The 27,553-nt window shown below is 42.8% G+C and overlaps 1 protein-coding gene and 1 non-coding gene across 5 annotated transcripts in view; both read right to left on the bottom strand.

Moving 5' to 3' along the window:
- Positions 1–27,553, bottom strand: part of NFATC3 (nuclear factor of activated T cells 3) — a 163,435-nt gene that overhangs the window by 30,233 nt on the left and 105,649 nt on the right. For all 4 annotated transcript variants that reach the window (XM_032283805.1, XM_032283804.1, XM_032283806.1 and 1 more), the window contains one exon: positions 9,810–10,817. In XM_032283805.1, coding sequence (XP_032139696.1) covers positions 9,810–10,817 — 1,008 coding nt within the window. The remainder of the gene's footprint in view (positions 1–9,809; positions 10,818–27,553) is intronic.
- On the bottom strand, positions 13,151–13,285 carry LOC116555851. Its single transcript, XR_004270702.1, has one exon. It is a non-coding gene; the product is annotated as a small nucleolar RNA SNORA48 (small nucleolar RNA).

Genomic DNA, 27,553 nt, shown 5'->3' with positions numbered 1-27,553 from the left:
CTCCCACCCTGGCCTCACAAAGTGCAGAGATTACAAGGCATGAGCCACTGCACACTGCCAGAATCTATACAGCTAATGCTTGACTTACGACCACGGTCGGGACCACGGACCGGTTGTAACATGATTTGGTCGTAAACTGAGTAGGCTACATGTACAGTTGAAATGGTGCACGCGGAGATGGTAGTGCTGCCGGAAGCTGGTCCGCACTGTCGTACGCCCAGCTGGGCAACATTTGTGCTGCCAGACACAGAGCAGTCGTGGCTAGCGATTGTGGTCGTAAAGTCGAATGGTCGTAAGTTGCATAGGTGGTAAGTCGATCAATACCTGTAATCTTAAGAATACCCTGGTCCCTCTCACAATCAAGATTCTATGGAGAAAATGGCATTTTCTTTCATGTATTCTTTGACACCCACTCTAAAACCTCAACACACTGACTAGAAACTTGATTGCAGATATTGGAAAAACTCCTAGAGTCAGGAAACAGATCTTAGTCTTTATTCTGCCATTAATTCAAGTGTGTTAACCTGGATGAGTACCTTAGGCTCTGTGTAAAATTTAGGCTGGGCGTGGTGGCTCATGCCTGTAATCCCAGCACTTTGGGAGGCCAAGGCAGGCAGATCATGAGGTCAAGAGATTAAGGCCCCTGGCCAACATGGTGAAACCCTGTCTCTACTAAAATTACAAAAATTAGCCGGGGGTGGTGGCACACTTCTGCAGTCCCAGCTACTCAGGAGGCTGAGTAAGAATCACTTGAACCCAGGAGGCAAAGGTTGCAGTGAGCCAAGATATCACACTACTGTACTCCAGCCTGGCAACAGAGCGGGACTCCGTTTCAAAAAAAAAAATGTTAGATGCTTTATCCATAAAACGAGAGCTATATGAGGATACTTTCCAGCTCTATAACTATTTTATTTAATTTTTGAGACAGAGTCACATTCTGTCACCTGGGCTGGACTATAGTAGCATGACCACTGCTCACTGAAGCCTTGAACTCCTGGGCTCAAGTAATCTTCCCACTTTAGCCTCCCAAGTAGCTGGGACTACAGGCACATGCCACCATGCCCAGCTAACTTTTGTAATTTTTCCAGACAGGGTTCTGCCATGTTGTCTGGGCTGCTGGGCTCAAACTCTTGGGCTCCAGTGATCTGCCTGCCTGGACCTCCCAAAGTGGTGGGACTATAAGCGTGAGCCACCATGCTCAGTCTACAACTCTTGAATTTCTGAGCTGATTTACACTAATACCTTCTCTAGTAAATGTCACTGAATTTGTAATAAAAAAAGATGTTAATGTCCGTATTTCTAAAAGTAACAGTCTATTAACACACTAATGATTCTTAAGGAATTCAATATTAAGGCCGGGCGCAGTGACTCATGCCTGTAACCTCAGCACTTTGTGAGGCCTAGGTGAGTGGATCACAAGGTCAGGAGATCAAGACCATCCTGGCTAACACAGTGAAACACCATCTCTACTAAAAATACAAAAAATTAGCTGGGTGTGGTGGCGCACGCCTGTAGTCCCAGCTACTCGGGAGGCTGAGGCCGGAGAATTGCTTGAACCTGGGAGGTGGAGGTTGCAGTGAACCGAGATCGTGCCACTGTACTCCAGCCTGGGCGACAGAAAAAAACTACCTCAAAAAAAAAAAAAAAAAAAAAAAAAAAAAAGAAAAAAAATTCTATATTAAAGAAAATTAATAAAATTAAAGTGTGTTTTAATCTTTGACTTGGTTAAAAGAGGATATATAAATTTTAATATAAAACAGAATTAACAACAGTTATTAGCATAAGTATCTTTAGTATAGCAAAAAAATTTTTTCTTCTTCTTCTTCTTTTTTTTTTTTTTTGAGACGGAGTTTCGCTCTTGTTACCCAGGCTGGAGTGCAATGGCGCGATCTCGGCTCACTGCAACCTCCGCCTCCTGGGTTCAGGCAATTCTCCTGCCTCAGCCTCCCGAGTAGCCGGGGCTACAGGCACGCGCCACCATGCCCAGCTAATTTTTGTATTTTTAGTAGAGACGGGGTTTCACCATGTTGACCAGGATGGTCTCGATCTCTTGACCTCGTGATCCACCCGTCTTGGCCTCCCAAAGTGCTGGGATTACAGGCGTGAGCCACCGCACCCGGCCAACAGTTTTTTTTTTTTTTTTAGACGGAGTTTCGCTCTCGTTACCCAGGCTGGAGTGCAATGGCGCGATCTCGGCTCACCGCAACCTCCGCCTCCTGGGTTCAGGCAATTCTCCTGCCTCAGCCTCTCGAGTAGCTGGGATTACAGGCACACGCCACCATGCCCAGCTAATTTTTTGTATTTTTAGTAGAGGCGGGGTTTCACCTTGTTGACCAGGATGGTCTCGAAATCTTTTTTTTTTTTTTTTTTTTTTTTGTTTTTTTTTTTTTTGAGAGGGTGTTTCACTCATGTTACCCAGGCTGGAGTGCAATGGCGCCATCTCGGCTCACCGCAACCTCTGCCTCCTGGGTTCAGGCAATTCTCCTGCCTCAGCCTCCTGAGTAGCTGGGATTACAGGCACGCACCACCATGCCCAGCTAATTTTTTGTATTTTTTAGTAGAGACGGGGTGGTCTCGAAATCTTGACCTCGTGATCCACCGCCTCGGCCTCCCAAAGTGCTGGGATTACAGGCGTGAGCCACCGCGCCTGGCGCAAAAAAATTTTTAAATTACTGTGTCCTCTGGTTGTAGAGTGGAAATTACTTTGGACTTAAAGATTAACATAATACAAAAAAGTTAAAAAAATTTTGACCTTGGGCTAACTACAAAGTTCACTGTAATCATTTTCAATCCTTTCTGGTATGTTCTATGCCTCACTTAAAAAAAATATTTAGAGACAGGGTCTTGCTATGTTGTCCAGACTAGCCTCAAACTGGGCTCAAGTGATCTTCCTGCCTTAGGATTCCTCAGTAGTGGGATTATAGGCACATATTACCATGCCTTGCTCTATGACTTCTAGAGTTAACTATTAGCAGGGTATGATGAAACTTGCCTGTGGTACCAGTTACTCAGGAGGCTGAAGCAGGAGGACTGTTTCAGCCCAGGAGGTTGAAAATGCAGTGAGGCGTGTTCATGGCACTACACTCCAGCCTGGGTAACAAAGTGAGACATTATCTTCAAGAATAATAAAATGAAATAAAATAAAATAAAATAAAGCTAACCAGAAAGGGGACATATATGGCTAGGTATAATGGCTCCCAGCACTTTGAGACCTAGGTGGGAGAATTACTTGAGGCTATGAGTTCTAGACCAGCCTGGGCAGTATAGCAAGACTCCATCTCTACGAAAAATAAATTTAAAAAAGAAAAGAGATATTCCAGTGCTATGGAGTTCAAGGTCCAGGAGATATATGGGTTTTAAAATTTTTATTTTATGAATTTACATTAAAGGTTTTTTCCTTTTTATTTTTTATTTTTTGAGACTAAGTCTCTTGCTCTGTCACCCAGGCTGGAGTGCAGTGGTACAATCTCGGCTCACTGCAACCTCCACCTCCTGGGTTCAAGCAACTCTCCCTGCCTCAGCCTCCAGAGGAGCTGGGATTACAAGAGCCCAGCACTATGCCTGGTTAATTTGAATTTACATTAAAAGTCTGCAGAACTTTAGGATTTTCTAAGCATCTAGAAATTTAACCTTCTAAGGCAAATCCAAATATCATAATAAATTAGTCAATTAAAAAATATCAAAAATTCATTCTGGCTGGGCTTGGTGGCTCATGCCTGTAATCCCAGCACTTTGGGAAGCCGAGATAGGCAGATCACCTGAGGTCAGAGACCAGCCTGGCCAACATGGCAAAACTCCGTCCCTACTAAAAATACAAAAATTGGCTGGGTGTGGTGGCTCATACCTGTAATCCCAGCATTTTGGGAGACTTCCCCCCAAATCACCTGAGGTCAGGAGTTTGAGACCAGCCTGGCCAACATGGCAAAATCCTGTATCTACTAAAAATAGAAAAATTAGCTGGGCGTGGTGGCAGGCACCTGTAATTCCAGCTACTTGGGAGGCTGAGGCAGAATTGTTTGAACCTGGAAGGTGGAAGTTGCAGTGAGTCGAGATTGCCCCATTGCACTCTAGCCTGGGAGACAAGAGCAAAACTCCATCTCAAAAAAAACCAAAAAACAAAACTAGCTGGGTGTGGTAGTGCACACCTGTAGTCCCAGCTACTTGGAGGGCTAAGGTCTTGAACCCAGGAGGTAGAGGTTACAGTGAGCCAAGATTGTGCTACTGCACTCCAGCCTAAGCAATAGAGACTCTGTCTCAAAAAAAAAAAAAAAAAATTTTTTTTTGGAGCTCAAATTAAGCATCAAGTATCAAAAATTCAATTTGCAAAAATTACACAGCCAATAATCTAAGATGTTCAGAAGTGCATTTTAACAATAATTGGTCAGTGTGGTTGTGCATGCCTGTAGCCCCAGCTACTCAGGAGGCTGAAGTGGGAAGATTGATCCCTTTAGCCCAGGAAATCGAGGCTGCAGTGAGCCAAGATTACACCATTGCACTTCAGTCTGGGTGACAGGGTAAGAACCCCAACATAAAAAAAAAAAAAGAAATTGCTTTTATTTTTTTTCCCCCCTTTTTTTTTTTTTTTTTTTTTAAATTTTAGAGATGGGGTCTCCTTCTATTGGCAAGACTGGACTCAAACTCCCTGGCCCAAGGGATCCTCCCATCTCGCATTCCCAAGTGGCCAGGATTACAGGTGCACATCATGGTGTCCTGCTCTTCCCCCTCTGTAATTACTGCTTGGCAGCACAGAGCTTCTATTAAGTCCCCTGAAGGGTGGCAATGAGCAAATCTGATAGCTAGTTCCTGTCCTACAATCTGGGAACCTTTCTTTTTTCTTTTCTTTTTTTTTGAGACGGAGTGTTGTTGAGTGCAATGGCACGGATCTTAGCTCACTGCAACCTCTGCCTCCCGGGTTCAAGCAATTCTCCTGCCTCAGCCTCCCGAGTAGCTGGAACTACAGGTGCCCACCACCATCCCTGTCTAATTTTTTTTTCTGTATTTTTAGTAGAGACAGGGTATCACCATGTTGACCCGGCTGCTCTCGAACTCCTGACCTCAGGTGATTCACCTACCTCGGCCTCCCAAAGTGCTGGGATTACAGGTGTGAGCCACCACACCCAGCCCTTTTCTTGCTTATATGCCCTACATAATAAATGGAGAAAAAATAAAATTGCTTTTACAGCGGCCCTTACAGACCTCACCTTTCTAGATCTTCTGTTTTTGCAACAAATCTTCATATACTCAAACAATGAAGTAAATTATCATTTGTTGTCTATCCTACCCTCCACCCCTAAATCTCTCAACCTGTGATAAATTAGAAAGAGCAGGTTCTAGCTTTGGGATCTTTTTAGAAGGAAAAAATATCTTCACTGGTAAAGAAAATGAGCTGAAATGCCCTTAAAGATCCACTCAATAAATCTCCTATCTTCAGTTATATCACAAATGAGTGACACAAGGTCTCACTCTTTGTTTCAGGATGAAAAGCAATGTGAAGAGTTAGTTTAAAACTGCTAAAAGAAGAAACAAGCAACATTTTAAAAGCCAATATTTGCAGAAGCCTTTATTTCAAATCTGTTTTGCATAAAAGTAGCAGCCTGCTCTCTACCTCTTGGCTTCATCATTAAGTAGGGAGTGACACTTACGCCAGCTGTGCACAGAGCAAGGCAAAATGCTTAAATACCAGAATCCTCTAGTACTCCCAACACAGTGTGACAGGTCAGATGTAGTTGTGAACATGGGTTAATGCAGTGAAATTCTGCACATGCATTTCTGGAGAATATTCTCCAGGAATTAGAAAAGCCTTGAGGTATTACGTTTGGTACAGAGTTCTGTTCTAACCACCATGGCCTGCTCTTTCTGGGAGGCAGCTATAATGCCACAAGAAAATGACTAGACTGATCCAGTCTCAGCTCTGCTGCTTACCACTTGTGTGATCTTTCAAAAGTCCAACTCCGTAAACATTACTATCTACCTCAGAGTTTGAGGAAAGGTAAGGATTACATAATATATAGAAAAATGCTATGCAAAGTTTTGGTGTTGCTCTAGTTTACACATATACCTTCTGTTTACACACAAATGACCTGGCATGTCCCCTCATGGCTTAAAAACCATCCCGTACCGTACTATACCAATCACCCCCATCCCCTCCCCTGTGCCATACCTCACCCCACCACAGACATATCCTTCCCTAACAAACATATCCTTCTCTATTTCTGCTATATTATCTGATGTGCCCCTGATCTTCATTTACTGAAAACATATTCAGGTAACCCTTGAACCACATAGCTTTGAATTGCCTGGGTCCACTTACACACAGATTTTACAGCCCTTCCCACACACAGATTTCACATTTTTTAGATCCATGTTTCAATCAAACATGGATCTAAAAAACAATATTCTTGAATGTGAAATCTGTATATGTGGAGGGCTGACTTTTTAATTTTTTTAGAGACAGGGTCTCACTTTGCTACCCAGGCTGGAGTACAATAGCATGTGATCAGCTCACTGCAGCCTTGAACTCCTGGGCTCAAGTGATCCTCCCACTTCAGTCTTCCTAGTAGCTAGAACTACAGGCATATAACACGACACCCAGCTAATTTTTGTGGGGATTTTTGGTGGAGATGAGGTCCTGCTATGTTGCCCAGGTTGGTCTCAAACTCCTAGCCTCAAGTAATCTGTCTACCTTGGCCTCCAAAAGCGCTGAGACCACAGCTGCTTTTCTTACATGTGAGTTCCACAGGGTGACTGTGGAACTTAAACATGCATGATTTGATTGTACACAGGCAGTCCTGAAAAATGACTATGTCCATGGGGACTGGTTTTACAACTCCCCCATACCAAAATCCATGAATGTGCAAATCCCTTATATAAAATGGTGTAGCATTTGCAAATAATCTACCCACATCCTCCCTTTAAATCCTATCTAGATTATTTATAATACCAAGTACAATGTAAATGCTATGGCAACAGTTGTAATATTATACTGTTAGGGAATAAAGGAAAAAAGTCTCTATGTACATGTTCAGTACAGATGCAATCATCCATTTTCTTCCCCCCAAATATTTTCAATCCATAGATGGCTGAATCCAAGGTGTGGAACCCATGCATACAGACAGCCAACTGTATTCATCCTCTAAAACTTGGCTCAAATGTCACCTACTCACAGAAGCTGCACTGAATCCTTTCTGTGAAATCTGTTACATATCTCTGCTGATATTTTTTGTTATTTGAGGCAGGATCTCACTCTGTCACCCAAGCTGGAGTGCAGTGGCATGATCACAGCTCACTGCAGCCTCAACCTCTTCAGCTCAGGTGGTCCTCCCACCTCAGCCTTCAGAATAGCTGGGACTACAGGCCCACACCACTACATCTAGCTAATTTTTGGTATTTTGTTTTGTAGACATGAGGTTCTGCCATGTCGCCCAGGCTGGTCTTCAACTTCTGGGCTCAAGTGATCCACCCACCTCAGCTTTTCAAAGTGCTGGAATTACAGGTATGCATTACATGCATTACAGCTCCTGGTCTGTTTTTTGTTTTTGTTTTTTTTTTAAGATGGATCTTTGCTCTTGTCAAGCATGGTAAAGTGCAATGGTGCCATCCTGGCTCACTGCAACCTCTACCTCCTGGGTTCAAATGATTCTCCCGCCTCAGCCTCCCGAATAGCTGGGATTACAGATGCATACTACCACACCCAGCTAATTTTTATATTTTTAGTAAAGACTGGGTTTCACCATGTTGGCCAGGCTGGTCTCAAACTCCTGACCTCAGGTGATCTGCATGCCTCAGTCTCCCAAAGTGTTGGGATTACAAGCATGAGCCACTGTGCCCAGCCTCTTGTCTGTTAATCTCTTAATGTGTTTCTTTTATACCTTGGTTATAGAGACTTAGACCCACTACACTGTGTAAGTAACCAGTTATATACTAGTCTGACTGGAAAGTCCGAGAAGATGGGATGCTAAATCTCATTTACCTTCCTTGCCCCTTGTGCTTGGGAGTTGGAATATCAGCTTTGCAACTAAGTAGTAAACTCAGTCTCTCCAGATCTGTAAAAGGAGATGGTTAATCTACAATTATTTTCTTTTTTTTTTTTTTTTGAGACAGAGTTTCGCTCTTGTTACCCAGGCTGGAGTGCAATGGCGCGATCTCGGCTCACCGCAACCTCCGCCTCCTGGGTTCAGGCAATTCTCCTGCCTCAGCCTCCTGAGTAGCTGGGATTACAGGCACGCGCCACCATGCCCAGCTAATTTTTTGTATTTTTAGTAGACACGGGGTTTCACCATGTTGACCAGGATGGTCTCGATCTCTTGACCTTGTGATCCACCCGCCTCAGCCTCCCAAAGTGCTGGGATTACAGGCGTAAGCCACCGCACCCGGCTACAATTATTTTCTTAGAGTGAATTAATACAGAATCAGAGAGAAAGCTAAAATTCTATATCCATGTTTCAGAATCTTTACAATTTTTTTTTTTTTGAGAGACGGAGTTTTGCTCTTGTCATACAAACTGGAGTCCAAAGGCGTGATCCTGGCTCACTGCAACCTCCACCTCCTGGATTCATGTGATTTTCCTGCCTCTGCCTCCCTAGTAACTGGAATTACAGGCGCCCACCACCACAACCAGCTAATTTTTTTATCTTTAGTAGAGATGGAGTTTCACCATGTTGGCCAGGCTGGTATTGAATTCCTGATCTTAGTTGATCCAACTGCCCTGGCCTCCCAAAGTGTTGGGATTACGGGTGTGAGCCACTGTGCCTGGCCCTACAATTTTTATATTGGACAACAGCTCTAGGTAGTTTTCACTGAATTCCTATTTAGACTGAATTTCACTATCACATACATGATAAAGCCAAGAATAAATTCTAAAACTGTTACCTTAAAATCCTATCTTGGACAATTTTTAATTATTGACTAAATATTCATGATTCTCTAGAATTTACTGATTTCACAAAAGCAGAAATTTCCATACCAACTTGCTATGTTTATATATATAGCTTCTTTTTATCGTGTGCCAACAACTACAGCAGTAGCAGTAGTAAACTAGTCGCATCTTGTACCAATACCACTGACTGACTCAGCAAGCTGTCAGGGTACAGGTTCTTAACTTGTGTAAATCTCCTCAAGGACAAGAACTCTATTTTTTTTTTTTTTAATTTTTTTGAGATGGAGTCTCGCTCTGTCACCCAGGCTGTAGTGCAGTGGCACAATCCCAGCTCACTGCAACCTCCGCCTCCCAGGTTCAAGCAATTCTCCTGCCTCAGCCTTCTGAGTAGCTGGGATTACAGGCATGTGCCACCACGCCTGGCAAATTTTTTTTTTTAACTTTTAGTGGAGATGGGGTTTCACCATGTTGGCCAGGCTGGTCTCAAACTCCTGACCTCAAGTGATCCACCTGCCTTGGCCTCCCAAAGTGCTGGGATTTGAGGCATAGGCCACCATGCCCAGCCAAGAACTCTGTCTTAATACATCCTTCATATTCCCAGCATCTAGCTCCATCTTGCAAAAGGACAGCATTCAGCAGTGTTTATGGAATTAATGGTCTTGAATTCCATTGTCTAGACACTGTGATCTCACTACATATCCTGGAAGAAAAGATGCCCTATTCAGCAACAGATATTAGTGGTAAAATGGATGCTAAGGCATGGATTTTCATAGCTATCCTCAAAGTTATATATTAACATATATTTCTAATAACAACTTATTTAAAGGCCCAAACATATGCCAATAAGCAATCCATAATAACTTTTTTATGACACTTGGGAGAATAAAGTTCCTGAATCTTCACTACTTCAAGAATATACCACAGATGAACTTACCATCATCTAAAGTGATGTCCTGCAGACCAATTGTTGCAAAGTTAGGCTCCTGATCTTCTGGTTCAGGTTTAATGCTCACAGTTGCCCCGTCAGGTGGAAATGAAGTTGGATCACACAAACTGTGACATATTAAAGATGAAGGTGCAGAAAGACCCCTCTGGCCTGTATTTTGTGCTTGAGTTGAGCGCTGTCCAGAATGCATTCTGGTGGCTGGAGACGGTGATGAAGCAATTCCTGAGCTAGGAGACTGGTAAGACATGGGCTGAAGCTGAGGAGATGGTGGCCCAGAAAGTGGTGAACTAGCCAAGGGATGAGAAGCTGCTGGGGAAGCTGTTGCAGCAGACCCTGAATGTGAAGGACCATATGTAACAGGTTGCAACTGAGAAGAAGGTTGACCTGTGATCTGGTCAGCCACTGGAGAAGAAAGAGATCTTTGTCCTGTATTTGAACAATGATATCCCATTGATTGCAGATGAGGCAGGGTATGCACAGAATGAGGTGTATGTGCTAAGAGATGTCCTGTTGAGCCTGAATTTGAAGAATGAAATGGTATGGATGACAGTGGTTGACAGCCAAGATTCACTAAACTAGGAAGAGCTGCATCCTGCTGAAACAAAACTGAATCAAATTCTTGACTAGAGGCAGCATTAATAGGAAGACAAGTTGGTCCATTGTACACAATGTTAGTTTGCATAGACTGATAGGAAGATCCCACAGGAGGTGTTGGTGTGACTTCAAAAGGCTGGTGTACAACTGGAGAAGGAATCATATGCTGTTCTTTACTAGCACTCTCATCTCTATACTGCAACTGTGGCAGATGGGATGAGGTCACCATGGATGCATATGTTTGTGGGATGGAACAAACCAAACTTCTCTGTGTTGACAGTACACTTTCGTGTGGGTGCTCTGAATCAGAAGAAGGCCTCTGGGTCTGAGCAGGATGAGGCACAGGCAAAGATGGAACTGAAGACAGATCAATCTCTTCTCTGTGCTCTTGCTTCATCAAAACTGAAAAGACAATGATTAAAGCAAATATTAATACATAATACATAAAATAATTATGACAGGTCTTCATGCTAGGTTACACAACTATAGCATAAGCTGAGGGGCAAACTCAAATGCCTTTAAGGATGGCAGTTCATGTAAAATATCGTATATGTATGTCTGTGTGTCTGTGTAGACATATATATATGTATAGATATACATGTTTTGCTTGTGTATAACATGAATATCTCTGGGAAGATGCATAAGAAACTATGCTAGAGTTGCTGTTGGGAGGGAAAACTTGGTGACTAAGGGACAGAATTTGGAGGTTTACTTTTTACTATATACTTTTTTATGGCTTTTGAATGTTTTTCACTGTGTATTTATTACCTATTCAAAAGTAACTAACTAAAACAAAAAACAAAGCCCTGTGGCCTAAGAAAGTATTGAATTTGGGATCCCTGATCGCAAACCTACCAGTCACCTGGTTTTACATGTTGCATCATGTACCAGAAATCATGACTCTGACATACATAGAACTTCTGCTTGACAACAGTTCTCACATGCATCTCATTTGATCCTCTGCCATCATGTGGGGATCAAAAAAAGTACTACAATTCACAAAATAACACAAATTCTGCAAAGTTGAGAGATACAAAATCAACATACAAAAATAATAAGTTATACAACTTATTCTATAAACTAGTAATAAACAATCCAAAAAGAAAATTTAGGAAATAATTTCTCTTTCTTTTTTTTGGAGACAGGGTCTCACTCTGTCACCCAGGCTGCAGTGCAGTGGTGCAATCTCGGCTCACTGCAGCAAGTAATCTTCCCACCTCAGCCTCCTAAGTAGCTGGGATACAGGTGTGAGCCACCAAGCTCATGTTCATTTTTCGTCGAGATGAAGTCTTACTATGTTGCCTAGGCTGGTCTTGAACTCTTATGCTCAAGCAATCCTACCATCTCAGCCTCCCAAAGTGCTGAGATTACAGGCATAAACCACTGTGCATAGCTAACAATTTCACTTATAAAAATATAAAAAAAGAATAAAATACAGGTATTGATCGACTTACGACCTATGCAACTTACGACCATTTGACTTTACAACCACAATCGCTAGCCACGACTGCTCTGCGTCTGGCAGCACAAACGTTGCCCGGCTGGGCGTATGACAGTGCGGACCAGCTTCTAGCAGCACTACCATCTCCGCGTGCACCATTTCAACTGTTATCCCAGACTCGGTACAGCAATTTGTGTTTTGTGTCTTGGATATTTTTCGTCACACCCCTCCCAAGATGTCTACCAAGAGGAAATTGTCTTTGTCTACGCCTCAGCCTGCCAAGAAGGAAAGAAAGGCCATCGATCTCGACACGAAAATGAAGGTAATTAAGCAGTATGAAGGAGGAAAGAAAGTGAATGTGATTGCACATGATACGAAGTTATCACACTCGACTGTGTCGACGATTTTGAAAGATAAAGAAAGAATCTGTGAAGCTGTGAAAGGTTCTGCACCCCTGTGATCAATAGTTATAACAAAGCAATGAAGCGGGCCCATTCACGAAATGGAGAAATTGCTATATATTTGGATGGAAGATCAAATTCAAAAATGGCCAATAAAATGTTTCATACATGTTTATATATTTTGATATGTTTTGCAATTGGGAAAATGTTTCCTATGGTATTTTTTACACCTGTATTTTGTATTTTTGTATGCACCTGTATTTTTAAATTTTGTATGTTTTGCAAATATTAAACCAGTTGTACTAGTAATGCAGTGGTTTACTTAAACCTGACGAATGTAAAATTAAGAAACAAAATGGTGTACAGATGATACAAATGGCATAAAATGAACAAAGAAAATTATGATATACAACAATAATGAAAGAAAATTATGATAAAATATGACTTAAAGATTTTTATAATATCATTTCACAGTACTATACATATAGCCTACTCAACTTACGACCAAATCGTGTTACGACCAGTCTGTTGGAACCAATTTGGTCGTAAGTCGAGCACTAGCTGTACTAAGAAATGAATTTAACCATGGACGGCAAGACTCATAACTGAAACCTACAAAACACTGCTGGAAGAAATTAAAGCCCTAAATAAATGGAAAGCCTTGCCTGCCAGGTTCATGGATTGAAGACTTAATATTGCTAAGATGATAATACTCTCCAAAGTGATCTTTAAAAAAAAAAAAATGATGTCCTTGTGTCATATAAAGTGATCTTCAGATTCAACGTAATCCATATCAAAGTCTCAGTGACAGTTTTTGCAGAAATAGAAAAAAATCACTCTAAAATACACATGGAATCTTAAGGGGTCCCAAATAGCCAACACAATCTTTTTTCCCATGTGTCCAAGGCATAAACCAGGAATAGGCATGACCAAAAGCCAAGCTGAAATAAATAAGGCATTGATTTTTTTTCTGGTTTTTATGAGATGGGCAGCACCAACCAGACGTCACTCTACCCAAGACAAGGACAACCAACATCATCTTGAAAAAGAAGAACAGAATTGGAAAAAATCAGGACTTCCTGATTTAAAAACTTACTACAAAGCTACAATAATTAAAACAGTGTGTGCCAAGCATAGTGGTTCACGCTTGTAATCCCAGCATTTTAGGAGGCCGAGGCAGGTGGATCACGAGATCAGACATTCGAGACCATCCTGGCCAACATGGTGAAACCCCGTCTCTACTAAAAACACAAAAAAATTAGCTGGGTGTGATGGCATGCACCTGTAATCCCAGCTACTCAGGAGGCTGAGGCAGGAGAACTGCTTGAACCCAGGAGGTGGAGGTTGCAGTGAGCCAAGATCGCGCCACTGCACTCCAGCTTGGGCGACAGAGTAAGACCCCGTCTCAAAAAACAAAACAAAACAAAAAACAGTATGAAACTAATATAAGGATAGACATGATCAATGGTATAGAGTCCAGAAATAAATCCTCACATATTTGGTCAACTAATCTTCAAAAACAAGAGTGCCAAAACCATTCAATAAGAAAATAACAGTCTTTTCAACAAACGATTCTGAGAAAACTAGATATCAACATGTAAAAGAATGAAGTTGGGGCCGGGCACAGTAGCTCACGCCTGTAATCCCAGCACTTTAGGAGGTTTAGGCAGGCAGATCAGTTGAAGTCAGGAACTTGAGACCAGCCTGGCCAACAAGATGAAACCCTGTCTCTTTTGTTCTTTTATTTTTTTTCCCCAAATTCCTGTTGATTTGAAAAAACACTGTCTCTACTAAAAATATAAAATTAGCCAGGTGTGGTGGCACACACCTATAATCCCAGCTACTTGGGAGGCTGAGCAGGAGAAACGCTTGAACCCAGGAGGTGGAGGCTGCAATAAGCCGAGATCATGCCACTTGCACTCCAGCCTGGGCAAAAAGAGCCAGACTTTGTCTCAGAAAAAAAAAAAAAAAAAAGAATGAAGTTGGAAACCTACCTTAAATAATGTACAAAAATTAATTCAAAATGAATCAAAGACCTACATTTAAAAGCTGAAACTTACACTATCAAGAGAATAAAATGACAACTCAGAATGAAAAAAAAATTTGCAAATAATATATGTGAAAAGAGTTTAATATCCAGAATATACAAAGAATTCCTATTACTCAACAAGACTAGAGATTTGAATGTAACCCTGGGGTTGACCTATATGAAATGGTGTGCGTGTGTGTGTGTGTGTGTGTGTGTGTGTGTGTGTGTGGTGTGTGTGTGTGTGTGTGTGTGTGTGTGTGGTTGACCTATATGAAGGGGGGGTGTGTGTATGTGTAGGTGCGCACGCGCCTGTCAGCAATTTTCTCTAAGATTGCTAATTACAAAGAATAAACCTAGAGACCGAGCATGGTGGCTCGATCCCAGCACTTTGGGAGGCCAAGGCAAACAGATCACTTGAGGTCAGGAGCTCGAGACCAGCCTGGGCAACATGGTGAAAACCCATCTCTACCAAAAATACAAAAAATAGCTGGGTGTGGTGGCATGCGCCAGTAATCCCAGCTACCTGGGAGGCTGAGGTGGGAGGATCACTTGAGCTCAGAAGGCAGAGGCTGCAGTGGGCTGTGATTATGCCATTGTACTCCAGACTGAAGACTCTGTCTCCAAAAAGTAAATTAAATAAATAAACCTAGAGATGCCATCTGGTGACAGTCTATCTGAAAGTAAAGCCAACAAAAGAAAAGCAGTAGTTTAAGAGAAAGCCTAAGATAACACTGTTTGAGCTAAACTGCATCAGAGGTCAGCCTTCTCTTTTATTGTTTAAGCTAGTCTGAACTGGATTTCTGTCATTTGCAACTGAAAGACCCTAATGTACTTCAAGACAATCTTTTTGTTTGTTTGTTTGTTTGTTCTGAGATGGAGTCTTGCTCTGTCGCCCAGCTGGAGTGCAGTGGTGCGATCTTGGCTAACTGCAACCTCTGCCACCCAGGTTCAAGCAATTCCCCTGCCTCAGCCTCCCAAGTGGCTGGGACTACAGGCATGTGCCACCACACCTGGCTAATTTTTTGTATTTTTTAGTAGAGACGAGGTTTCACCATGTTGGCCATAATGGTTTTGATCTCCTGAACTCATGATCCACCCACCTTAGCCTCCCAAAGTGATGGGATTACAGGCGTGAGCCACTGAGCCCTGCCAAGACAATCTTTATGTGGTAATTTTCACTGTTTTATAGATGAGCATACTGAATAGAAAATTAAAGATTACACAACAGTCAAATGGCATCAAAAGGTCTTGAAGCAGAGGTGGGAAGATTGCTTGAGGCCAGGAGTTTGATATAAGCCTGGGCAATATAGCAAGACCCAACAGGGCATGGTGGCTCACACCTGTAATCTCAGTACTTCAGGGGCTCGAGGTGGGAAGACTGCTTGAGTCCAGGGTTTGAATCCTGGGCAACACGGCAAAACCCATCTTTACAAAAAACACAAAAAGTAGCTGGGTGTGGTGGCATACACCTGTAGTCCCAGCCACTAGGGAGGCTTAGGGCTGATGGGGAAGAGGGAAGGACTGCTTGAGCCCAGGATTTTGAGACTAGCCTGGGCAATATCGTGAGTCTGTTTCATTTAAAAAAACAAAAACAAAAACCTTGGCCGGGCACGGTGGCTGACGCCTATAATCCCAGCATTTTGGGAGGCCCAGGTAGGTGGATCACTTGATGTCAGGAGTTTGAGATCAGCCTCACCAACATGGTGAAACCCCGTCTCTACTACAAATACAAAAATCAGCTGGGTGTGGTGGTAGGTGTCTGTAATCCCAGCTACCTGAGAAGCTGAGGCAGGAGAATCGCTTGAACCCAGGAGACGGAGGCTGCAGTGAGCCTAGACTGTGCCACTGCACTCCAGCATGGGTGACAGATCAAGACTCTGTCTCAAAAATATAAAACAAAAAACCTGAACCCAGGCCTTTTAATCACCGAAGTATATTATATTGCAAAGGAAGATTCCATTTGACAATTCCATCATACAAGCAGAGGCTACAAATATCAACCATTATCCTTTATCACATAAGAAAAAGTAGTAAATCCGTAATTTAGGATGAATCTACCTAAAAAAAGGACTGCTCAAAGTAGAAATCAATTCATCTTGTTTGTTTTACTTAATGTGCATTTCAAAAGAGAAAGACATTAGTTAATTTAATAGGTGTCAATACAATTCATTTCATTGTTCCCCTGGGCAAAGAATTCTAGTATACTTTCCTAAAAATTATCTACTTAGCCTCCTATTGAAGTGCCATAACTCATTTTAAAAAATTTTCTGAGCTCACACTTCATTGTTCTTTCAGGTTTTAATATTAATTACTGTAATTAAAATCTTCACAATCTTTACAAAATATAAGTACTTCATTTTATGTCAAAAGAAGACATTAATGAGACCTAAAGCAAAGTTAAATCTCGTCTATTTACCAAATTGACAAACTACAAGTCTCTTCAAATAAACATGGTCTCAATCTTAAGATATCAACGTTCTGAAAGGTTAAGTATCTTACTGAAGGTCACATGGTTAATTCAAGGGTTCAGTGTCTGATTTCGAGTCTTTTGTTCAGGCTAAAAATTAAGATAGTCCTGACAGTGTATCTTACTGTAAAATAAGTAATTAAATACCTTCTTTTTTTTAAGAGATGGAGTCTCACTCTGCTGCCCAGGCTGGAGTGCAGTGGTTCAATCTCAGCTCACTGCAACCTCTGCCTCCTGGGTTCAAGCATTTCTCTTGCCTCAGCTTCCTAAGTAGCTGGGACTACAGGTGTACGCTACCACACCCACCTTAATTTTTTTATTTTTATTTTTTAGTAGAGACAGGGTTTCACTGTGTTGCCCAGGCTGGTCCTGAATTCCTGAGCTCAGGCAATCCCCCTCGCCTCGGCCTCCCAAAGTGCTGGGATTACAGGCGTTTGAGCCACTGCGCCCAGCCACAAACACTTATTTAGGCATTTGAATTCTACATTTTACTCTGAGCTTTACTGAACAAAATGGGCTCCTGATTTACCTGTTTTAGCCTCTAAACATAGCATCTGGTGAATGCTCTCCAAACAATGAGACAACAACCCCAAGGATAGAGAGAAAGGTCATTACCCATCTTCCTGTTATTTCTGTAGCAATGCTCTTATGTTCCTGACCCAGACCTCTATCCAGTTTCCGGCTCTTGCTCAGGTATTACAAGTATAGTTCACTGTGTCTATTAATTCCAGACCTCTCTAATGTCTTCATGTACTTACTTTATTTCAGAACCAGAACTGTTTCCTTGGACCACTAGATTCTTTTTTTCTCTTCTACTTCAGCTTGAACTCTGGTCTCAGAGAAGCCACAGTGAATCCTATATTCACATTTCTACAAAAGGAGGGAGACTATCCAAGAAAGCCTACTATCCCTTGATTAATCCTAATGAAGAAAAAAGGACCCTTGGTTACGTAACTAGTTGGTTACCATGCACTACAAAAGAGACAGAGGGACTGAAAACTACAGAATAACATTCCTCTTTTTTGTATGATCCAATACTTACTACTATGTACCTGACTCACATCTGGATAGCTAAATTGAAAGTTCTGCTCTGCTAAACTGAGAGTTACTTCCACTCTGCCAAATCAAGTACTGCCCTTTTGCCCATAAGGGTTTCAGATTCCAACATGACCAAATCACGGACACCCTCACTGCTGGTCCATCCAAGGTAATTTACTCATTTGGACAGAAATAAAGAAATCTTACAATATTTATAATGAGCTGAGTTTTAGAAACACATGAACTTCGCCAGGCAATGTGGCTCACACCTCTAAACCCAGAGTTTTGGGAGACCAAGGTAGGGAGATCACTAGAGCCCAAGGGTTCAAAACAAGCCTGCTCTACATAGCAAAACACCCCCCATCTCTACAGAGATCAAGAAAAAAAAATCAGCCAGATGTGGTGATGCACACCTGTAATCCTAGCTACTAGGGAGGCAGAGGCAGATGCAGAGGGATCTCTTGAGCCCAGGAGTTTGAGGTAACAGCTCTGACAATACCACTGCACTCTAGCCTGGGCTGAGGAGGGGAGGAGGGGAGTGGAGTGAAGTAGAGGGGAGTGAAGGGGAGGGCAGAGGAGAGGAGAGAAAAGATAAAAGATAAAAAAGAGAAAAGAAAAGAAAGGAAAGACGTCAACTCTATCTTTTGTATTATATACATGCCCATTCTCAAATTTATAATGTTGGCACATGAAGGGATGCAGAAAAAATAATCAACTGGTCTAGTGGTTTTCCAACCATGGACAGCTTGACACTCCCCTCCCCCTTCAAGGAGTAGCAGGTGTGAAGAGTAGGATCCAGAGGACAAAAGCTCTGGATTTCCTCTTCCAGTGCTGATATGGTTTGGTTTTGTGTCCCCACTGAAATTTCATGTCAAATTGTAATCCCTACGTGCTGGGGGAGTGGCCTGGTGGGAGGTGATTAAATCATGGTGATGGAATTCCCCCTTGCTATTTTTGTAATAGAGTTCTCATGAGATATGGTTGTTTCAAAGTATGTAGTGCTTCCCCCTTCGCACTCTTTCTCCCACTGCCATGTGAAGAAGGTACTTGCTTCCCCTTTGCCCTTCCACCATGATTGTAAGTTTACTGAGGCCTCCCAGCCATGTTTCCTGTGCAGCCTGCAAAAAAAAGAAGTCCTCTTTTCTTCATAAATTACCCAGTCTCGAATAGTTCGTTATAGCAGTGTGAGAGCAGACTAATACAAGTGCAAACAGAAAAGCTTGGCCATCTTTCATTATTTTTTCTATATTGGCTTTTGTATAAGGTTTTTTTTTTTTTTTTTTTTGAGATGGGAGTCTCCCTTTGTTGTCCTGGCTGGAGGGCAGTGGTGTAATCTTGGCTCACTGCACCCTCTGCCTCCCGGGTTTAAGCAATTCTACTGCCTGACCCCCTGGAGTAGCTGGGACTACAGGTGTGTGCCACCATGCCCAGCTAATTTTTTAAATTTTTAGTAGAGACGGGGTTTTACCATGTTAGCCAGGATGGTCTCAATCTCCTGACTTCGTGATCTACCTGCCTCGGCCTCCCAAAGTGCTGGGATTACAAGTGTGAGCCACCATGCCCGGCCTTGTATAAGGTTTTATATGGAGAATGAAACAATCTAAAAACCATCAATTTAGTCTTAAACTTTCAGTGGGTATTATCTGTGGTAAGGCTGAGACTTGATCTCCTGACTAAAGCAGTCTCTATCCCCAAGTCAGAACCATTACAATCCAAAAGTCAGTTGACCAGTCAACTAGTTTGAAGATAGAATATACTTTCTCACAGGCACAAAGTTACACATGAGAGTTTGGCTCTAATGCCGTCCCTAAAAGCCCCATTATTACACAACTACAGCTCAGATGGTACCTCAAAGTACAAATAACTGTTGGCCTCAGATGGTACCTCAAAGTGCAAACAACTGTTGGCTTCAATCACTTTAGGGATGCTCGGCTGGAGTGGTGGTTCCCACATCAGAATCTCTGAGGTCTGGGACATGTCAAAAGTTCAGGTAACACCTCTAGGGAAGGGTTCTGTGCTCTACTACATCTGCAGTTCAGGAAATTTCTGTCATATACATGTGTGAGAAACAGTCTTCATTTTATAAAGAAAATAAATGCTAGACAAATACTACTAAACATAATATTTACTAAAAAACCTTGGCTGGGCATAGTGGCTCATACCTATAATCACAGAACTTTGGGAGGCCAAGTTAGAAGGATCACTTGAGGCCAGGAATTCAAGACCAGCCTGGACAACACAGAGAGAACCTATCTCTGTTTAAAAAATTAAAAATAAGGCCGGGTGCGGTGGCTCACGCCTGTAATCCAGCAATTTGGGAGGCCAAGATGGGCTAATCACCTGAGATCAGAAGTTCAAGAACAGCCTGACCAACATGGTGAAGCCTTGTCTCTACTGAAAATACAAAATTAGCCAGGCGTGGCGGTGCGTGCCTGTAATCCCAGCTACTTGGGAGCCTAAGGCAGGAGAATTGCTTGAATGCAGGAGGCAGAGGTTGGAGTGAACCGAGACAGCACCATTGCAATCCAGCCTGGGCAACAAGAGCAAAATTCCATAATAAATAAATAAGCAAGTAAATAAATAAATAAACCCATCCTAAAAGATTCAGCCATTCGCAATTAATGATCATTCCCACCAATGGATACTGATATTGGTTGGATCCCTATTGTAAGGGGAATTGCCAAAAAGGTAATAAACTCAGAAATACTTTAATAAAAAAACAAGCAAAATATTGATGGTGGTGGTTGCCCATTTGCAATGGCTGCTTCAATGACACTGGCTACAGTGGGTGAGGTGTGGTCAGGGCTGTGTGCTCCAAAGAGCTGGTGGGAGCTGGAAACAGGTGGAAGCCCCACCACCTTCTGAGTTGGCAGGGTGGGAGCCCTGCACTTCCTGGGTGCAGTTGTGGCTACCCAGCTGCAGCTGCTGATGCGGGCATCCCTGTGCTCTTAAGGAAGGTGGGAGGGGGCAGGCAGAAGCCCCACCCTCCTGGGCACAGCTGCAGCCACCCAAACCATGGCTGTTGACATAGGCATCTCTGCACTCTCAGGGACCCAGGAAGCCTCCCTCGACCCACAGACGTAGAGGTGCCTGCTCCTGGTGCCTGGCCTCTCCCCGCTTCTGGTGCCCATTTCAAACTTGGAGAGAAGTTGAGGCCGAACCCAGACAATGTCACAACCCGGCCGGGTGTGTGCATGCTTGGGGCAGTGCTGACACGCCAGCCCCCTGCCACTTTGGCCCCCTCTAGACTTTGGGCACCAATAAGCATGGGAGGGAGGTTGAGGCAGGGCTGAGAGCAGCTGCACAGGCTTGCAGGTGCCCCCCTGACATGAACAACGTAGGCACCATGAACAGTGACAAGAGGCAGGCAGGTTCCTGGGCAGAAAGAGGTGGGTCACTGGTGAAGCCCCACCGTCAAGCTGGAGAAGGCCTGAAGTCTGGAGGCTGGGCTGCCATTCCCATGGACCAGAGTGGGAACTTATGGTGCCTTTTCCGGGCCCACCAATGGCCACTCATGGACCAGTCAGCATGTGCTTCCTCTCTTCTGAAGCCCATATAAAACCTGGACTCAGCTATACTAAAAAAAAAAGAGACAATGGGACGACCAACTGTGGAGAGGAGCTACCCACCCCCAGGTCTCCTCTCTAATGAGAGATGAGAAGACGACGGGACAACCTGTCTGCAGAGAGGAGCTACCCATTGTAGGGTGGCCTCTCTGCTGAGTACTGAACACTTGGGACACCCTGGTTGCAGAGAGGAACTGCCCACTGTGGGTCTTCTCTGAACTGTTCTATCGCTCAAAAAAGCTCCTCTTCATCCTGTTCACCCTCCACTTGTCCATGTACCTCACTCTTCCTGGGCACAGGACAAGAATTCAATCGGGCTGAAAGAGCTGTAACATAAACAGGGATGAAACAGGCTTCTTGCTCGCCATGTTGCTGGTGACAAGGAGAGAAGAGCTGTGGCTTTCGGAAGCCTAACCTAGGAGCTCCCTAAGCCAGGGCTGTGACACCCTCTTTGGGGCTCTGAGATTCCTGGCGTCTCCAAGTTTCTGGGAGCCACCATGTTCCCCAGTGCCAGCTGTGGAAGCTGCTTGCAGCATCCCTGGTCTAGCCACAGCCTCACAGGGAGCCAGCACCCATGCTGGCACCTAGAAGCTGCCACGCCTTGCCACAGCCAGTGTGCTTGGCTGTACAGTGGCTGGACCGCCATGCTTGCTCACTCACACGCCCCTTCCTGCTCAGCTCACCCCTGGCAGGCACAGGATTCAGGCTGGCAGCGCAAGGCAAGTGCAGCTTGCCAGGCCGAGTGGGCCCAATGGGCTGTGGGCAAAGGTGCCACTAGCCACAGGAGTTTCCAGCTGGGAAAGAGACACCTCAAGGATCCTGTAACAATATAACTATCTAAAAATTGTATAAGTAAAATTTTAAAAAAATTATTTGCCATAAACAAATAAAAGGTTAAAATCTCTAATATGAAGAATTCACACAAATTAAGGAGCTAAACAAAATGATACTAACATAACAGAGACCAGGTAATACAAAAGAATACTAAGAAGTTATTACAATTCTGTAAAATTCTGTTGATGAAGAAAAATTAAAATATTCAGTTACAAAACGATGTATGGGTAAGTCCCATCCATTTCCATTTTTTAAAAATTTTGTGGCCAGGCGCTGTGGCTCATGCCTGCAATCCCAGCACTTTGGGAGGCCAAGGTGGGTGGATCACCTGAGATTGGGAGTTCAAGACCAACCTGACTAACATAGAAAAATCCCATCTCTACTAAAAACAAAAAAAAAATTAGCCAGGCGTGGTGGCATTGCCTGTCATTCCAGCTACTTGGGAGGCTGAGACAGGAGAATTGCTTGAACCGGGAAGCGGAGGTTGCAGTGAGCCGAGACAACGCCATTGCACTCCACTTGTGCAACAAGAACGAAACTCCGCCTCAAAAAAAAAAAAAAGTTGTTTATATGTGGATCAAAACAATCTGGAAGAACAGAAAGATTGTCTCAGAATAGAAGAGAATTTGAATGTTTTAATATAGTCCTTCCATCTGTCTTTCAAAAAAAATTTACAGTAATATACTGGCTTTTGTAAACATTTTATTCAAAATTTTATTTTAGAAAAAAATGAAAAAAGCTAAATGCTACATAGAAAGATAGTAACCAACCAGAACAAGTACTATCCAAACACTCCTGTATGCCTATTCTTCCTTATATTAGTGTATGCCACTTGATTTGTAATCTATCAACCCTAAGACCAGTGATGAGTTACAGTGCAATCCAATGTTCTCTTTCCATTCCAGAGCTCTACAGGCTTCCTTCCCAAATATAATATCCTCTAAGATTCTGCCTTTTTATTGTCCTCCCAATTCATGGGCTGAAAAGGCAGCAAACTCTCCTGGTTTGCCTTTCAATTACTAACATTATAAGGTAGTAATCAAAACCCCTAATCTGCTTGACTGATTTTGCTTTTCTTATTGCAGTCTGGGAAGCCCTCTCCTTTTTCATTCAATTTAGAGTCTACAGTCTCTCATCTCAACAGTATTCGATAACCTCTTTGGACAAGATGTTTGCTATAACCCACTCTGAAAGAGATGCATACTCTACCACCTGCCCTGAAGAATTTGAGTGCTGCTTAAGAAAGGTAAACATCGGGTCAACTTGTTACCAAGTGGTATGAAAAACAAAAGGAGCTGGGTGTGGTGGCTCACTTTGGGAGGCCGATGGGCGGATCAAGGGTCAGGAGTTCAAGACCAGCCTGGCCAACATGGTGAAATCCCATAAAAATACAAAAATCAGCTGGGCGTGGTGGCGCATACCTATAATCCCAGCTACTCAGAAGAATTGCTTGAACCAAGACCATGGAGGAGGAGGTTGCAGTGAGCCAAGGTCACGCTACTACACTCTGGCCTGGGCTACAGAGTGAGACTCCGTCTCAAAAGAAAAAAAAGAAAAGAAAAATAAAAGGAAGGAAAAAGAAAATTAAATCCCTTAGCCAAGCACGATGGCTTACTGTTGGGAAACCCTGGAATTCCAACACTTTGGGAGGCCAAGGTTAGTGGATCACTTGAGGTCAGGAGTTGGAGACCAGCCTGGCCAACATGGTGAAACCCCATCACGACTGAAAATATAAAAATTAGCCGCCGGGCGCGGTGGCTCACGAGGTCAAGAGATCTAGACCATCCTGGTCAACACGGTGAAACCCCGTCTCTACTAAAAATACAAAAAATTAGCTGGGCATGGTGGTGCGTGCCTGTAATCCCAGCTACTCAGGAGGCTGAGGCAGGAGAATTGCCTGAACCCAGGAGGCAGAGGTTGCGGTGAGCCGAGATAGCGCCATTGCACTCCAGCCTGGGTAACAAGAGCGAAACTCCGTCTCAAAAAAAACAAGGATAAAAGAAATTAGCCAGGTGCGATGGCAGGTGCCTGTAATCCCAACCTGGCAGGTGCCTGTAATCCCAGCTCTCAGGAGGATAAGGCAGGAGAAGCACTTGAACCTGGGAGGTGGAGGCTGCAGTGAGCCAAGATCGTACCGCTGCGCTTAAGCCTGTGTGACAGAGTATAAATCCATCTCAAAAAAAAAAAAAAAAATTAAAAGGGGATATCACCACAGAGTCCAGAGAAATACAAACCATCATCAGAGATTATTACAAACAACTCTATGCACATAAACTCATAAACCTGGAAGAAATGGATAAATTCCTGGACACCTGCATCCTCCCAAGCCTAAACTAGGAAGAAGTCGAAACCCTGAATAGACCAATAACAAGGTCTGAAGTTGAGGCAGCAATTAAGAGCCTACCACCCAAAAAAAGCCCAGGTCCAGACGGGTTCACAGCCGAATTCTACCAGACATACAAAGAGGAGCTGGTATCATTCCTTCTGAAACTATTCCAAATAATCCAAAAAGAGGGAATCCTCCCCAAATCATTTTATGAGACCAACATCATCCTGATACCAAAACCCGGCAGAGACTCAGCAAGAAAAGAAAACTTCAGGCCAATATCCATGATGAACACAGATGCAAAAATCTTCAATAAAATACTGGGAAACCGATTGCAACAGCACATCAAAAAGCTTATTCACCATGATCAAGTAGGATTCATCCCGGGGATGCAAAGCTGGTTCAACATACACAAGTCTATAAACATAATTCACCACATAAACAGAACCAAAGACAAAAACCACATGATTATCACAATTGATGCAGAGAAGGCCTTTGACAAAATTCAACAGCCCTTTATGCTAAAAACCCTCAATAAACTAGGTATTGACGGAACGTATCTCAAAATAATAAAAGCTATTTAAGACAAACCAACAGCCAATATCATAATGAATGGGCAAAAACTGGAAGCATTCCCTCTGAAATCTGGCACTAGGCAAGGATGCCCTTTCTCACCACTCCTATTCAATATAGTATTGGAAGTTCTAGCCAGAGCAATTAGGCAAGAAAAAGAAATAACGGGTATTCAACTAGGAAAGGAGGAAGTCAAATTGTCTCCATCTGCAGACGACATGATTGTATATCTAGAAGACCCCATCGTCTCAGCCCAAAATCTCCTGAAACTGATAAGCAACTTCAGCAAAGTCTCAGGACACAAAATCAATGTGCAAAAATCACAAGCATTCCTATACACCAATAACAGACTGAAAGAGAGCCAAATCAAGAACAAACTGCCATTCACAATTGCTACAAAGAGAGTAAAATACCTAGGAATACAACTAACAAAGAACATAAAGGACCTCTTGAAGGAGAACTACAAACCACTGCTCAACGAAATAAGACAGGACACAGATGGAGAAACATTCCATGTTCATGGTTAGGAAGAAACAATATTGTGAAAATGGCCATACTGCCCAAAGTAATTTACAGATTCAATGCTATCCCCATCAAGCTACCAATGACCTTCTTCACAGAACTGGAAAAAACCACCCCAAACTTCATATGGAACCAAAAGAGAGCTCGCATAGACAAGTCAATTCTAAGCAAAAAGAACAAAGCGGGAGGCATCACACTACCGGACTTCAAACTATACTACAAGGCTACAGTAATCAAAACAGCATGGTACTGGTACCAAAACAGAGATCTAGACCAATGGAACAGAACAGAGGCCTTGGAGGCAACACAACACATCTACAACCATCCGATCTTTGACACACCTCACAAAAACAAGCAATGGGGAAAGGATTCCCTGTTTAATAAATGGTGTTGGGAAAACTGGCTAGCCATGTGCAGAAAGCAGAAACTGGATCCCTTCCTGACACCTTACACTAAAATTAACTCCAGATGGATTAAAGACTTAAACATAAGACCTAACACCATAAAAACTCTAGAAGAAAATCTAGGCAAAACCATTCAGGACATAGGCATACACAAGGACTTCATGACCAAAACACCAAAAGTATTGGCAACAAAAGCCAAGATAGACAAATGGGACCCAATCAAACTCCATAGCTTCTGCACAGCAAAAGAAATAGTCATTAGAGTGAATGTGCAACCAACAGAATGGGAAAAAATTTTTGCAATCTACCCATCTGACAAAGGGCTGATATCCAGAATTTACAAACAACTAAAACAGATTTACAAAAAAGAAAACCAGCCCATTCAAAAGTGGGCAAAGAATATGAACAGACACTTTACAAAAGAAGACATACATGAGGCCAACAAACATATGAAAAAATGCTCACCATCACTGGTCATTAGAGAAATGCAAATCAAAACCACACTGAGATACCATCTCATGCCAGTTAGAATGGCGATCATTAAAAAATCTGGAGACAACAGATGCTGGAGAAGATGTGGAGAAATAGGAACACTTTTACACTGTTGGTGGGAGTGTAAATTAGTTCAACTATTGTGGAAGACAGTGTGGCGATTCCTCAAGGACCTAGAAATAGGAATTCCATTTGACCCAGCAATCCCGTTACTGGGTATATATCCAAAGGAGTATAAATCGTTCTACTGTAAGGACACATGCACATGAATGTTCATTGTAGCACTCTTTACAATAGCAAAGACCTGGAACCAACCCAAATGCCCATCGATGATAGACTTGACAGGGAAAATGTGGCAGATATACACCATGGAATACTATGCAGCCATCAAAAACGATGAATTCGTGTCCTTTGAAGGGACATGGATGAATCTGGAAACCATCATTCTCAGCAAACTGACACAAGAACAGAAAATCAAACACCACATGTTTTCACTCATAGGTGGGTGTTGAACAATGAGAACATATGGACACAGGGAGGGGAACATCACACACTGGGGTCTTTCGGGGGGAAATAGCTGAGGGACAGTGGAGCGTGAGGAGTTGGGGAGAGATACCATGGGGAGAAATGCCAGATATAGGTGATGTGGAGGAAGGCAGCAAATCACACTGCCACATGTGTACCTATGCAACAATCTTGCATGTTCTACACATGTACCCCAAAACCTAAAATGCAATTTAAAAAAAAAAAGAAAAAAAATTAAATTCCTAATTATAGGATTAATTATAATAGTATCTCTAAATTGATGATCAACATCAATGGTGCCCTTCAATCAGGTCTAGAATCCTACTACGTTATTGCAGAGAACTTTCCCTTTCTTTACAAAACTGATTTCAAACATTCTCCATGATTGTCCAATTGTGAAATCAACCAAATTTCCCACTGCTCACACAGGACATGTCATTTTTTGCAGGAAAAAAACTAAAGCTATCTATCATACGGAAGCAACTTAAAGTCTCAATTACTAAATCTACAAACTTTTTTC

This window comes from Sapajus apella, unplaced genomic scaffold (genome assembly GCF_009761245.1).
Source record: "Sapajus apella isolate SASKATOON/1434 unplaced genomic scaffold, GSC_monkey_1.0 scaffold15, whole genome shotgun sequence".
NCBI lineage: Eukaryota > Metazoa > Chordata > Mammalia > Primates > Cebidae > Sapajus > Sapajus apella.
Note: the sequence above shows the minus strand (reverse complement) of the source record. Positions and strands in the feature narration are given on the sequence as shown.